Source organism: Capsella rubella, unplaced genomic scaffold (genome assembly GCF_000375325.1).
Source record: "Capsella rubella cultivar Monte Gargano unplaced genomic scaffold, Caprub1_0 scaffold_73, whole genome shotgun sequence".
In the NCBI taxonomy this organism is placed as follows: Eukaryota; Viridiplantae; Streptophyta; class Magnoliopsida; order Brassicales; family Brassicaceae; genus Capsella; species Capsella rubella.
In genome coordinates this window covers 9,252-23,061 of record NW_006238855.1, presented here as the reverse complement: position 1 = coordinate 23,061, position 13,810 = coordinate 9,252, and the positions used below count along the sequence as shown (strand labels likewise).

General features: G+C 45.1%; 2 protein-coding genes across 2 annotated transcripts; one reads left to right on the top strand and one right to left on the bottom strand.

Annotated features, from left to right (window-relative positions):
• The first annotated feature begins 748 nt into the window (after positions 1-748).
• LOC111831863 (meiosis-specific protein ASY2-like) lies at positions 749-3,035 on the top strand. The gene is made up of 4 exons (XM_023787214.1): positions 749-1,544; positions 1,618-1,815; positions 1,874-2,328; positions 2,568-3,035. The coding sequence occupies exons 1-4, from the start codon at positions 749-751 to the stop codon at positions 3,033-3,035; spliced, it is 1,917 nt and encodes a 638-aa protein (XP_023642982.1).
• A 3,142-nt stretch (positions 3,036-6,177) lies between these two features.
• Positions 6,178-6,891, bottom strand: LOC111831854. Its single transcript, XM_023787165.1, has one exon. It carries the CDS (start codon positions 6,889-6,891, stop codon positions 6,178-6,180), a length of 714 nt encoding a protein of 237 aa, XP_023642933.1.
• Positions 6,892-13,810: the final 6,919 nt, after the last annotated feature.

The window sequence follows — 13,810 nt, the reverse complement described above, 5'->3', positions numbered from 1 at the left end:
TTAGAAAGGATTTAGAAGAACTACTTTGACCTAGAAATGAACGATTTAGGGTTTGCTCAAGAACAAATGATGAACTAGGTTTTTTAGTATTAATGATCGATGCCCTAGAAATAGAGGCATCTTCTTTATTTATACAAAGGATCTAGGGTTACAATAAATGCTCCCCTTCCTTAGATTTACAGAGGATATTGTCATAAATATTCAATTAGGGTTTTCGAAGCCCTACTGTCGCGAGGTCGTTTATTCCATTTTAGGAATGAACGCACATTCGTATTTAAACAACAATAAACCGGGATTCCCAGATTTATTGGTATAATTTGATTTCGTCTTGGTTTAGGCCGGTATGTCGTTGGTGCTAATTCCTTCACCAACAATAAGTCCCCCCCAGTTCGATGGGTCGAATGTTCATTCGAATTATGGAACTCCTAATTATGCCTGACCTAAGTTAAGAGGAAACGAATCAAATCTGATCCAAATCGTCGCCTATCTTGGAAACGTTGCCACGTGTCACTCGCTTATGGAGCGGCGTATAGGTCGGAAGCCGAAGCGTCGCCTAGGTATTCATTATTTCTTCGTAGGTCTGTCTCCCATCCGCTTCTATAAATACTCGCCCAATGTCTTTCATTTTCCTCATTTCCGCTTTTGCTGGTCAAAAGGTAAAATTTAGCTCTGCTCTCTCTCTCTCTTCTCCTTTAATTTATCACTGCCGGCCTTTCAATTCTCCGATCGTATTTCGACTACTCCGACAATGGTGAGGTCGCATTCTTCATCCGATAGTGAGATCGCACCTCTAGTTCGCTCCGGTACTCGTTTGACTCGTCGTTCTAGTAACGAAGCTTCATCGTCTCGCCCCGTTCAGGCTTCTATTTCCGAGCTGACCGAAATTCCGATCCGAGATGGTAGGAACAACGCCACTACTGCTGCTGAGGTCGGTGAACCTTCTAATCCTATTCGTTCAGAGGGCGAAGACCGTTTTGCTGTCTCGGGGATCTACTTGAACGACATCCAGCCTATTCTTGATCATAGAGGTCGGATCGGTGGAATTTCGACTTCCAGTACTATTAAGAGCATCAACGAGATGCTTACTGCATGTGGTTTAGCAAGGTCCGGGGTTAGTATCTTGATTCCGCATAAGACCCAACGTCCTTGGACTCCTCCAAAGGGGTACATATGCTTGTACGAGATGTACTTCCCCCATTGCCGCCTACTGTTTCCTCTTCCCGAGCTCTTGTCCCAGTACGTCCATCGCCGTCAACTGGCGATCTCTCAGCTCGCCCCCGCCAGTATTTCCAATGTTGTCGGGATATTGACTCTGGCGTCTGAAGTTGGCACGAGGATTCCCGTTGCGTGCTTCGAGGAGATGACGGTGCTGAAGAAGTCCGGGGTCGTCGGCAACTTCACCGTGACCATGCGGGAAAAGCAAAACGTTATCCCCGGAACCCGAGTCAGCAATTTCAAGGGTTGGGAGAAACGCTTCTTTTACGTTCGAGCTGACTACCTCTCAATCGAGAATCCTTTTGTTGGGTTACACCGACAATGGAATAGTAATCCGGTATTAACCTGCACTAACTTTAATCTCCTATACCGTTCTGACTTGACTCCTCGTTTTTCTTGCAGATCGAATCCGACCTCTGTCCACATTTCCTGTTGAGTACGCTAATATCATGGACAAGCTATTTGGTGGGTCAAGTCGCGAGTGGAAGCTATTTACCCGAGAACGAGTTGAGGAAGCAATGGGCAGGATCCCGAAAACGTATCCCAACTTTGCTGAAGAGCTGGCCAAATCATTCGGCACCTCGGTTACCGCCCTTCAAAGTCGGGATACGGAGCTCTTAGGTCCAATTATGGCACCCGCGGATTGTGGATTTGGCAGGGAGCGAAGGTGACGGGGTTGAGGTCCCCGCGCAGGAGGAGGTCGCCTTACCAGCACCCGTGATTGTGGATTTGGCAGGGAGCGAAGGTGGCGGGGTTGAGGTCCCCGCGCAGGAGGTCACTGCATCTGAAGGGGACGCCGCTGGGAAGAAGAGCAAGAAAAAGAGGATTGACAAGGGCAAAGGCACGGTCCCTAGCTCCAGCGACCGAAGTAGTCGTACAAGATCGGCTGAAGAGGCAAGTTTGGAGGGAGCTGACTTATTCCGAGTGACTCCGAAAGACCCGAAGACAGACAAGTTCTGCTTCGATTACTTTTGGGAGAACTCTGTTGCCGGTGATCGCCACGCTTCGGCAGAGTTATGCCGAAATCTGAAGTTCTCTTCAGAAATTCTTCCCGACCTCGACGCACTGGAGTTCAAGGAAGACTACCTGAACTATGCTCGATCCTCGCTGCAGGTCTGTCCGTTATCCTACGATAGTCAGCTTTCGCGTTTTCTTCATATCTTGACGACAGTTTTCGTTTCTCCTTTCTTTTAGTCGATCGCCTATGGCAACGCCCTCTTCTTTAAGTACGAGAAAAGGATGAGGTCGCGCTCGACGACGAACCATGCTTTCCTAATGATGGAGAAGTGCGCCCATGAGGCTCAAGATAAGGTGACAATGTTGCGGAAGAAACAGATGGCCTCGAAAAGCAGGCCAAGGTTAACGAGGGGGTCATTGCTTCTTTGGAAGATACAATTGCCGACCTACGGGCCAAGAACGCGACCCTCGATGCTGAGAAGGCGAAGGCAGAAGGCGCCGTGGTCGAGCGTACGAGGAAGAAGGCCCAAGATCGCCTAGATTGGGTGAAGGCGTTTCTGGCTGAGCAAGAGGTCACCGTTTGTCCGATGGAAGACCTGCTGAACCAGGCTCTTGGGGTCGAGGCCACGATCGACAGGCTTGTCAAGGAGTGCCATGCTCAAATCCCCGAGGAGGAAATCGCCAAGATTAAGGTGAAGAAGGTCGAGTGTAAAGAGGTTGCAGACACGCTTGACTATCTTGTCCTGGAGCCCGCCGACCTGAACATGTCTCCGGACCAGCTTGGCTATGGTCTTCTTCGGCCTGAGGATCCTGCTCCCAGATCTATCCGAGACCCGCACGGATCAAATGCGGCAGCCTTCTAGGCCGACCTCCGAGCTCCTGATGGCAACGACGACCCTCCTTCCGATCCGGGCAATCTTGAAGATGACGTAGAAGTCGTCTAACTCCTCTTGTTCGTCCCTCCCTTTTTTGTTTTAAGAGATTCTAGAACTTGGGCCGCGAGCCCCTTTGTAATATTTTTGGGATTTTACTTCTCCACCAGCTTGCTTTCATTTCCTCCGGAAAGCGGAAGTATTACTTTTTCTTATTTCCTTTTTTCGTAGAAATAGAAATATGCTCCTTTTACCATCTTGAGATTGGCGATTTTCCCATATTGTATTGTCCCAATTACCAATATCGCTTGATGAAAAGGGGCAACGCTGGGTATAAATATGCTGCTTGGCTGGTGGTTCTTCAAAACATCCTCGATTTAAAACTTGTGCCTTCTCGTTCTTCCAATAAGCGTTATGGAGAAATCTGGTTTGACCGAAAGCGACGGATCCTCTCCGTCCGCCGGTGTCGACACGCCTACTTTCACCCAGAAAGAAGCGCTTGATCGTGGGATGCCCTTGTTCCCGACGATAAGAGTTCCTAGAACTTTAATGTCGCGAGTTTCTCGACAAGAAAAACTCCGGCTAGAGGAGTTCTTCCAGGCCGTGTATGACAAACATACGCAGTATTTCAAGCAATTTCTCATCGTTGACGAGATCAGATCGGCTTTTGATCACAAGTTGAAATTGCTGGAATCCCACTCGAGAAATTGGATTTCCTTCGGGTTTGGGCACATAGCTCCGATGCCGACGAGCCTCTACGCCTCATGCGAGCAGTGTATGCGGGACGTTGACGCCAACCGGAATGCACCATCCCTCCCGGGGGTTGCACGATGCCTCGAATTTACGCCATCAGGCGTGAAAGCGATTCTCATTGGCAACTCGGCTAGTAAAGCCAAATCGGATGAAGTCGAGGCGTTCGTCAAGAAGGTATCTGTCCCGTTCCATCTCTCGAACATTGGTATCCCGTTTTTGGAGATCTAAACAACAATCCTTCTTTGTTTTAGGTCCGGGTCTTGCATCAAGAACAGTGCAGGAATCTGCAGTTCTTTCGTCTGAAAAAGAGAAGGATTGACGTTCGTTTAGACGAGTTGGAAGAAGAAGTCGCCAAGCTTAAGTCGAAGAGAAGGAAAGCGATTCTCAAGCTTGACGAGGCGGAGTAGAAAACTCGGGCGTTGGAAACGGAACCAACTGACTGGGAGCGAACTGGGATGCAGCTGCTTTGGCCAATGCCGGATCGCCTTCTGCAAGACACGCGCTAGGTCGCCGCTATTGGGGTGAAGGGTCCAGTAATCGTGGACTAGGCGATTTGTGCCCCACCCCTTTTCTATTATTATTTGCCGATGTACTTTTATTTTGGTGTAACACCATCGAACCCTTTCGTTTCGTCCAATTTTGAATAAAACGAACCATATTTCTGGGCACTTAATTTAGGTCGGAATTACATGACTTGGCGGGACGTCTCCCAGCTTACAATGTCATAATTCGCCACAATTTAAACATATTTGGAGATATCTCTAGGCTCCGAAGTGAGGGTTTTTTTTCCTCGAGTATAATGTACTTTATCGGAGGGCGAGATATAACTTTGGACTCGGCTTACCTCCTTTGGTGCCGGTTCGGATGTGGGTTGCGAAAGGTTGACTTCTCTGGGTCGGCTAACTGTCCCACCCGAATTAGGGACCTTTAGGTGCGAAACATTAATCTCTGGGTTCGGCTTATTCCTAAACTTAAGGATTTGCGCGTTTGACGCGGACCGATCACCTCGCCAGGTTGTCGGAGGTGTATATATACTTAAGGATTTTTTTTGAACACTGCGGAACACTGATATGGGAATGTCTGAAAGCTGCGAAAAAGTGATATGGAGATGCGTGAACACTGCGGAAAAGTGATATGGAGATGCGTGCCCCTTCAATGTTTGGACATACGGTGTATGTTGGTTGGGAAGTGGCTTGCATTTACTGCGGGTTATGGCTATAAATATCCCGCTTTGGTCTCCATCTTATTATCACCAAGGAGTTTCTTCGATGGCCGGATCGTCCAGAGGGATTGTTACCAACTCCTTTCTCCGTGGAGGTCGCCGTTTGATAGCACAACTCGACGAAGATGAGGCCAAGGCTGAGGCCTACAAGGCCCGTATCTGCAGGCTAAGCATGCACATCCGGTCGCTCTAGAAGCGTCAAGATCCAAAAGCCGACCTCGAGCGATATCTCGGGGTTGAGGATTTCATCGAGAAATCCGTTTTGAACCATGGACTCAATGATGTCCTTCGAGAACGTGCTTTGTCATCGAGTCATTTCTACCGCCTACACTCCACTCTCGAGCGTATCAAGGTCTCGTGGCTTCAAGAGGGTGATCTTGATTAGTTTGATGAGCCTCTCGTTGCGAGTCGGGGGCGTCGCGAGGAACTAGAGGGATATTGCGCCCGCATTGCTCGGCTATGTGACTGTATTGTCGCTTTCAATAGTGCGGCCGAAATCGTTCATTAGAGGATTCGTGCGGAAGGTGTCGAGAGTTTCCTTCTGCTGATGGTCTCCGAAGGGGTTCCGATCAAAAGAAAGATCCTCAAGCTGGTGAGGCAGGCAAGTTCCTTGTGGGCCGAAGAAGAGGAGAGGTATCCTCTTCCGCAGTTGCACGATGGCGACACCGACCTGTTCCCCAAATTTGTCGATTTGGGGAACTAAGTGGGTCGCTTTGGCTTGCGGTTATGATGAGTTTTTTTTTGTATTATCGGAACATGTATTTTGCTTGTAACAAAAGCTTTATGGAATAAAACGGGATTGTTAATGACAGTCGCGCATTCTTTCTTTATTTTAATGGTTGCTAGCTGCACCAAGTGTCATGGTTGCCTACGTACCTCTTTCGAGGATCAAGCAAGTCGTAGTTCACGGTACATCAAATGAAAGCTCGGATTTCGGAGTGAGGTATCTATCGACCTTTGTGATCGGATTTCCAACCTAATAGTAGAACCTTTTGAGGTGGGTCGCGTTCCAGAAGTGTCGCACTCGCTGCCCTTCCATGGTTGACAGTTCGTAGACGCCTGGATGGACCCGCCGTGCGACGATATAGGGGGCTTCCCATCTTGCTCCGAGCTTGCCGGCATTGAGTTCCCTGGTATATTCGAACACTTCTCGCAAAACTAGGTCGCCCTCATTAAAGCGACATTCTCGGACGGTCTTGTTATATTGGTTAGTTTATCAAGCACAAACTCATATTGGAAAGAGAAATTAGTACACTTAGCTTGCAACGAGGCGATATATTCTAAGGTTTTGTTTTCACTTTGTTCTTCCTTATTGCTTGAGCTTTGCTGATTTTGAACGGCTACGAGTGGTTGAATCTCTTCATTCTCTTTATTATTGTTCTTAGTGTCTTCTTGGAGCATCATTGGTTTCTCTTTTAAAGCCTCTTTAGTTTTCTCATTCTCATGCTTCGTACTATGACATTGCTTCGCTTCATCGCATGATTCAAATGATGGTTTTAGACTTTGCTTGTGAATGGCAACTTGTTTGGTGACCTTCTTCGGTTGAGATGTTGGTGTATCCTCCATTTTCTTATTTTTATAGTGCTTGATCAACTTCTCAACAAGGGCTGGCTGCGTCTTAGCCTCCACGGGTGCTGGGAATTTTTTTTGATCTTGGAATAAGGCTGGTTTCTTAGCATTGGCTTGTGGAGCATATTTATTCATTAACAGCTTCTTAAGATCTCTCCACGAGGTGATACTCGGCTCCTTGTAGTACCAGCGATAATCAACTTCTTGCAACCACCATTGGCGAGCATCTCCCACGAGTTGGCTAATGGCATAAGCTAATCTCTTCTCTCTCAAGATGTGGTTGTAGTGAAACCACTCGTCCATGCATTCCTCCCATTTTATGTAGTCACTTTTTCCTGAAAATTTATAGGGTTCATTATCCGGTTGAGAATCGGAATAAAACACATATTTGGATTTGGGAGTGTGAGTGTAAGAGATTTTATGGGGGCTGCTCCATGTTGATCTCATTGTTTTGTCTGTTGGTTTTGGTTCCGGGTTGACTTGATGCTAGTGTAGAGCACCAATCTTTTCATCGATCATTGTTGTCATGGCGGATGTGACCTTTTGAAAAATCCTCCTTTCAAGGCTTGATGTAGATGACTCTTCTTCTTCCTCACTTGTCACCATTGTACCTGAAAAATCAAAAATTTAACAAGTAAACAGTCCAAAAACACACAAAACTAAACGGATCTGGAAAAATATTAACTCGACTATAAAATTTCTGAAATTAATTTTAGAAAATAATAGACTCTTTACTGGTTCTAATGCAATTGATGTCACAATTTTTGAACGAGCCAATTAGTTTATAAAATTCGCGCAATATTGAACAAAAATCTGGAAAACGGAAATTTCGGGATGGAACTTCAAAACCTGGTTACAAAGTGGCTCTGATACCACATGATAGACTCCTTGCCGAGAATCTAGACTCCAAGGACCACTGTGATGGTTTTGAAATGGAAGTGGCGAGATTGATGGTGAATAATGGATAGACCTTGAACAAAACAGCGGAATGACGATGAATGAGGGTGATGACGAGATAGAGTGGATGCAGCGGAATGAAGGGGAGAATGAGGTGTACTTCAAAGAGGGATGAGAAACTCTTAGACTACAAGCTTGGATCCAACTTAGATATTACACACTTTTCGGATCAAACAAGTAAAGAGAGAGTTTTAGAATAAAATGTTTGATGTTTTGCAAATGAGAGATACATGGAGTTTATATAGAGAAGGGAGGACAAAGGAGAGGAGAGAAGAGAAGACATGCAAGAGCATGCACAAGTGTCTTGTAAATTACACTCATGCAAGCTCATGCAAGAGTCTTGGAAATAACAACAAGTAATAAATGCTAAGTTGAAGAGAAAAGGGAAAATGGGCCAAGGCTTTGTGAGTGGGCCTTGGACCACGAATTGGATTGATAAAGGGGCTTGAAAATGTTACTTAAGCCTCATTAAAAACCTTGTTAAGAAAACCCATTGGGACAAAACTTGACAAGGGAAAAAGAGTGCATAAGCAACACTTAACCCTTTACCAATCCTCTTGAGCCGTGATCACTATGAGTGAGTATTGAACGACATCTTCTTGATTCTTGTTTAGCTCCTTAAGAAGTCCATTGATGGCTTGGTTAAACTTCTTAGTTCTTGATCTTGTTAGAGGACCCGCCGGGACGATCAATGCTTCCTCCGGTACAAGCTGTTCTTCGTGGCCGGTGGTTCGTGAGTGTGTGTTCTCGACTTCAAGTAGCTCCTCGTCTTTGTGTGGTTCAAGTGAACTGGCCATGATTTCATCATCCTCTCCCACTTGAAAAGGAGTTGACCTCAAATCCGAATTATCTGCAATCTCTCCAACACCTTTGGCCAAAAGAAAGTGTATTATCAAAGTCCTTGAATCATGAGAAATAAATCGAGATGAGAAGTTACTTACCTGAATATGGTCCTTGGCATGTTTAGAGTTTTTTTATCTTCATCATTGGATCTGGGGGTTCTTCTTGTATGAGAATGACGCTTAGACGTCTTGATGTTTAAACTTTTCCAGATTGTGTGCCTTGAACCGTTTATCTTCCTCTCTCGTTTCATTTCGTTTTAAACGCTTCAAGACTGCCCTAACATCATGAGTTCGTTGCTTTGGAGATTGGTTGTGTATAACCGGTGGATTCTCCTTGATTTGAACATCACAAATGAGTTCTTCTCCAAAGTACCTATACTCTTTTATGTCACCTGCTTCTTTTTAAGCACTCATGAAAAAGAACAAGTGCATTATACTTGAAATAGAAAAGTGAAGAATAAGCGCATTATACTTCATAGTTGGTTTGCAAAGCTCATGGAACAAATTTGATTCATTCATCACGCTTTCAAGCAAATGAAACATTTCAGAAAAAGGTTTAATCAATACATTCTCAGTTTTAAAAGAGTTAAAATCACAAAGCTCATCAAATAGCACATCTTTTGGTTTAAAGAACTTTTTAAGCGGAAATGTTTCAAAAGTTGGGAACATTTTTTCAAAAACAGATTTTGAAATACAAAATTCTTTCATATTTTCCAAACCAAAACGTTTTTCATCTTGAGGATAAATCGACACAAACAAATTAGGACCTTTCCTAATGAAATCAATTTCCTTACATTGCTTTCTTGGATAGTCACAAGGAAATGGCATACGAGCATTTTCTGGCTCAAAGTTAGAAGGCGGTTCCAACTCACGATTCAACGATATACTCCTTTGTGTTTTTCCTAGCGTTGCTTCTTCATGAAACTGTGAAAAGGAAACAATGCTACTCGGTTGCTCCGGTTCAAAATTGGTTAGTTTATCAAGCACAAACTCATATTGGAAAGAGAAATTAGTACAATTAGCTTGCAACGAGGCGATATATTCTAAAGTTTTGTTTTCACTTTGTTCTTCCTTATTGCTTAAGCGTTGCTGATTTTGAACGGCTACGAGTGGTTGAATCTCTTCATTCTCTTTATTGTTGTTCTTAGCGTCTTCTTGGAGCATCATTGGTTTCTCTTTTAAAGCCTCTTTAGTTTGCTCATTCTCATACTTCGTACTATGACATTGCTTCGCTTCATCGCATGATTCAAATGATGGTTTTAGACTTTGCTTGTGAATGGCAACTTGTTTGGTGACCTTCTTCGGTTGAGATGTTGGTGTATCCTCCATTTTCTTATTTTTATAGTGCTTGATCAACTTCTCAACAAGGGCTGGCTGCGTCTTAGCCTCCACGGGTGCTGGGATTTTCTTTTGATCTTGGAATAAGGCTGGTTTCTTAGCATTAGCTTGTGGAGCATATTTATTCCTTAACAGCTTCTTAAGATCTCTCCACGAGGTGATACTCGGCTCCTTATAGTACCAGCGTTAATCAACTTCTTGCAACCACCATTGGCGAGCATCTCCCACGAGTTGGCTAACGGCATAAGCTAATCTCTTCTCTCTCAAGATGTGGTTGTAGTGAAACCACTCGTCCATGCATTCCTCCCATTTTATGTAGTCACTTTTTCCTGAAAATTTATAGGGTTCATTAGCCGGTTCAGAATCGGAATAAAACACATATTTGGATTTGGGAGTGTGAGTGTAAGAGATTTTATGGGGGCTGCTCCATGCTGATCTCATTGTGCTGTCTGGTGGTTTTGGTTCCGGGTTGACTTGATGCTAGTGTAGAGCACCAATCTTTTCATCGATCATTGTTGTCATGGCGGATGTGACCTTTTGCAAAATCCTCCTTTCAAGGCTTGATGTAGATGACTCTTCTTCTTCTTCACTTGTTACCATTGTACCTGAAAAATCAAAACTTTAACAAGTAAACAGTCCAAAAACACACAAAACTAAACGGATCTGGAAAAATATTAACTCGACTCTAAGATTTCCGAAACTAATTTTAGAAAATAATAGACTCTTTACTGGTTCTAATTCAATTGGTGTCACAATTTTTGAACGAGCCAATTAGTTTATAAAATTCACGCAATATTGAACAAAAATCTGGAAAACGGAAATTTCGGGATGGAACTTCAAAACCTGGTTACAAAGTGGCTCTGATACCACATGATAGACTCCTTGCCGAGAATCTAGACTCCAAGGACCACTGTGATGGTTTTGAAATAGAAGTGGCGAGATTGATGGTGAATGATGGATAGACCTTGAACAAAACAGCGGAATGACGATGAATGAGGGTGATGACGAGATAGAGTGGATGCAGCGGAATGAAGGGGAGAATGAGGTGTACTTCCAAGTGGGATGAGAAACTCTTAGACTACAAGCTTGGATCCAACTTAGATATTACACATTTTTCGGATCAAACAAGTAAAGAGAGAGTTTTAGAATAAAATGTTTGATGTTTTGCAAATGAGAGATACATGGAGTTATATAGAGAAGGGAGGACAAAGGAGAGGAGAGAAGAGAAGACATGCAAGAGCATGCACAAGTGTCTTGTAAGTTACACTCATGCAAGCTCATGCAAGAGTCTTGGAAATAACAACAAGTAATAAATGTTAAGTTGAAGAGAAAAGGGAAAATGGGCCAAGGCTTTGTGAGTGGGCCTTGGACCACGAATTGGATTGATAAAGGGGCTTGAAAATGTTACTTAAGCCTCATTAAAAACCTTGTCAAGAAAACCCATTGGGACAAAACTTGACAAGGGAAAAATAGTGCATAAGCAACACTTAACCCTTTACCAATCCTCTTGAGCCGTGATCACTATGAGTGAGGACTGAACGACATCTTCTTGATTCTTGTTTAGCTCCTTTAGAAGTCCATTGATGGCTTGGTTAAACTTCTTAGTTCTTGATCTTGTTAGAGGACCCGCCGGGAAGATCAATGCTTCCTCCAGTACAAGCTGTTCTTTGTGGCCGGTGGTTCGTGACTGTGTGTTCTCGACTTCAAGTAGCTCCTCGTCTTTGTGTGGTTAAAGTGAACTGGCCATGATTTCATCATCATGGTTATCCGTCCGCGAGTTGGCGAGCCCGCGCGCTGCGGTCGTTGCCCTCTCTGCCTTTTCGGCGGTCCCGGCAATTCTCCTTCCTCATCATTCTGATGCTCGGGACTTCGTCTTTCTTCAGGTCGATCTTGCCGGTCGGGGCCGTGCTCTCGATATTGACGGGTCCCCTGACTTTGGCCTCGACCGCGCCCGCGCCTTCCGTCAGGTTGTTGTCCCCTATATTCCTTTGGTTGGAATACAGCTTCTATTTCGCCGGACTTATATTTGTAAGAGAGATGTTTGCACTCTTCGGTTAAATGTCCGGCGAACCTATGGAAGGTGCAATACGACTCCTTGGACGTTGTTTTTTGGTTATTGACTTCCTCAGAGATTGCGCTAATCGTACCGCGCGAAGCGTCCTTTCCCTCATAGTGCTTCGGTGGTTCCCGGTAGTCTTCGCGCTTTCAGTCTCGGGGTGCGGGACGGGTTGCTCCAGACTTTGCCGCTAACTTTGCGTCTTCCTCTTCAAAAAGTGCATATCTGGACACGCGATGTAACGCGTCGTCGAGATCCTTCAGCTCGCGGATGGCCAAATCCTTTCGTAGGGACGATCCTGGAAGAAGCCCTTTTCGAAACGCGGCCAAGGCGGCTTCCTGTGTTGTGTCCCAGAGATCGATGCTGGAAGCTCCGGGTTGTATGAAATGCCGGTAGTGTCGAAGGAATGAGGTCGACAACTGGGTGAAGTTATCGGTCGAATTCAGACTAAGTCGGGAAAACCAGGTGAGAGCATTGCCCGTCAGACTCTCAACGAAAAGCTGGCAATGCCCCATATCTTTTTCCTCTTCGGAGAAATGTGCCTTTGTGACCGCAGCCATGAATGCCGTCATGAAAGTACGAGGGTCTTTGTCCCCGTCGTATGTCGGCAACCTGAATTTGATATGCGGAATTCGAGCCTGAGTGATGCGGTTCGTGAAGGGAGTCCGCTGAGTCTCTTCAAACATACGGTCGATTTCCGGGGCTGAGCTGGAGACTCGGTGGACCTGAGAGTTTATGTCGGCTATTTTTGCGTACAGATCTTCTAGATCCTGATTACGCCTGGAACCCGGTACGTCCGTGGGTTGGCTGGACACTGTCACAAATGCTCGAGGTCGAGTCCCAGCTTGCGAGGGTCTTGCACATGAACGTCCAACTGGGGCTGGGGGACGCACCATGTATCCTCCGACCTAATCGGGAGGAGGGACATCGATACTTACATCTTGTGTATTGGACTCCAGCGTGCGATTACGCACGATCGTATCCATTCGGTGGTCAGCTGCTACGATTCGGTCGTAGATGTCTTTGGTCATGCTTCCGAATACTATGCGCAGGTCGTCCATAGATACAGTTTGCTGAACAGGTGGCTGTACTGGAGCGACCAGAGCGAGTTGGGGCTCGTCCGCGGGTTGACCTTCGATCTTCGGGTGGCGATTGCGCCGTTTTCCACCTCGCCAGTCTGAGGGCGTTCAGTGGCTCCAGTCGGTGCCGGGAGATCCATTTGACGGATCTCTTCGTCAAGCCTCTCGTTGAAGGTTGAGTTGCTAGTACGGGGCTCCACGTCGGGTTCCTCGTTTGGGCGTGAGTCAACGGAGTTGAGTTGTGGAGACATCTCAAGGTGGATTGCTTCGGTAACCGAGTTGAGAGAAGTGTTACTTTGGAAGATGTCTTCTGGAAAGGAAAAAAATTCCCCCCTCCTTCTAGCGCCAATTGTTGAACCAAGGATTCGACAATGAATTTATTAAAGGAAGGAGAATAAATTCACTTTTAACACTCTCTCCAGAACTCGATTAGAAAGGATTTAGAAGAACTACTTTGACCTAGAAATGAACGATTTAGGGTTTGCTCAAGAACAAATGAAGAACTAGGGTTTTTAGTATTAATGATCGATGCCCTAAAAATAGAGGCATCTTCTTTATTTATACAAAGGATCTAGGGTTACAATAAATGCTCCCCTTCCTTAGATTTATAGAGGATATTGTCATAAATATTCAATTAGGGTTTTCGAAGCCCTAATGTTGCGAGGTTGTTTATTCCATTTTAGGAATGAACGCACATTCGTATTTAAACAACAATAAACCGGGATTCCCCGATTTATTGGTATAATTCGATTTCGTCTTGGTTTAGGCCGGTATGTCGTTGGTGCTAATTCCTACACCAACATTTATGATCCCTGATTTTGCATATTAGCTCTAAATTCTTTCGGTCCGTTTTATGATCACCAACTTTGCGTATTAGCTCTAAGTTCATTCAGTCTGTTTTTATGATCCCCGACTTTGCGTATTACCTCTAAGTTCTTTCGGTCCGTTTT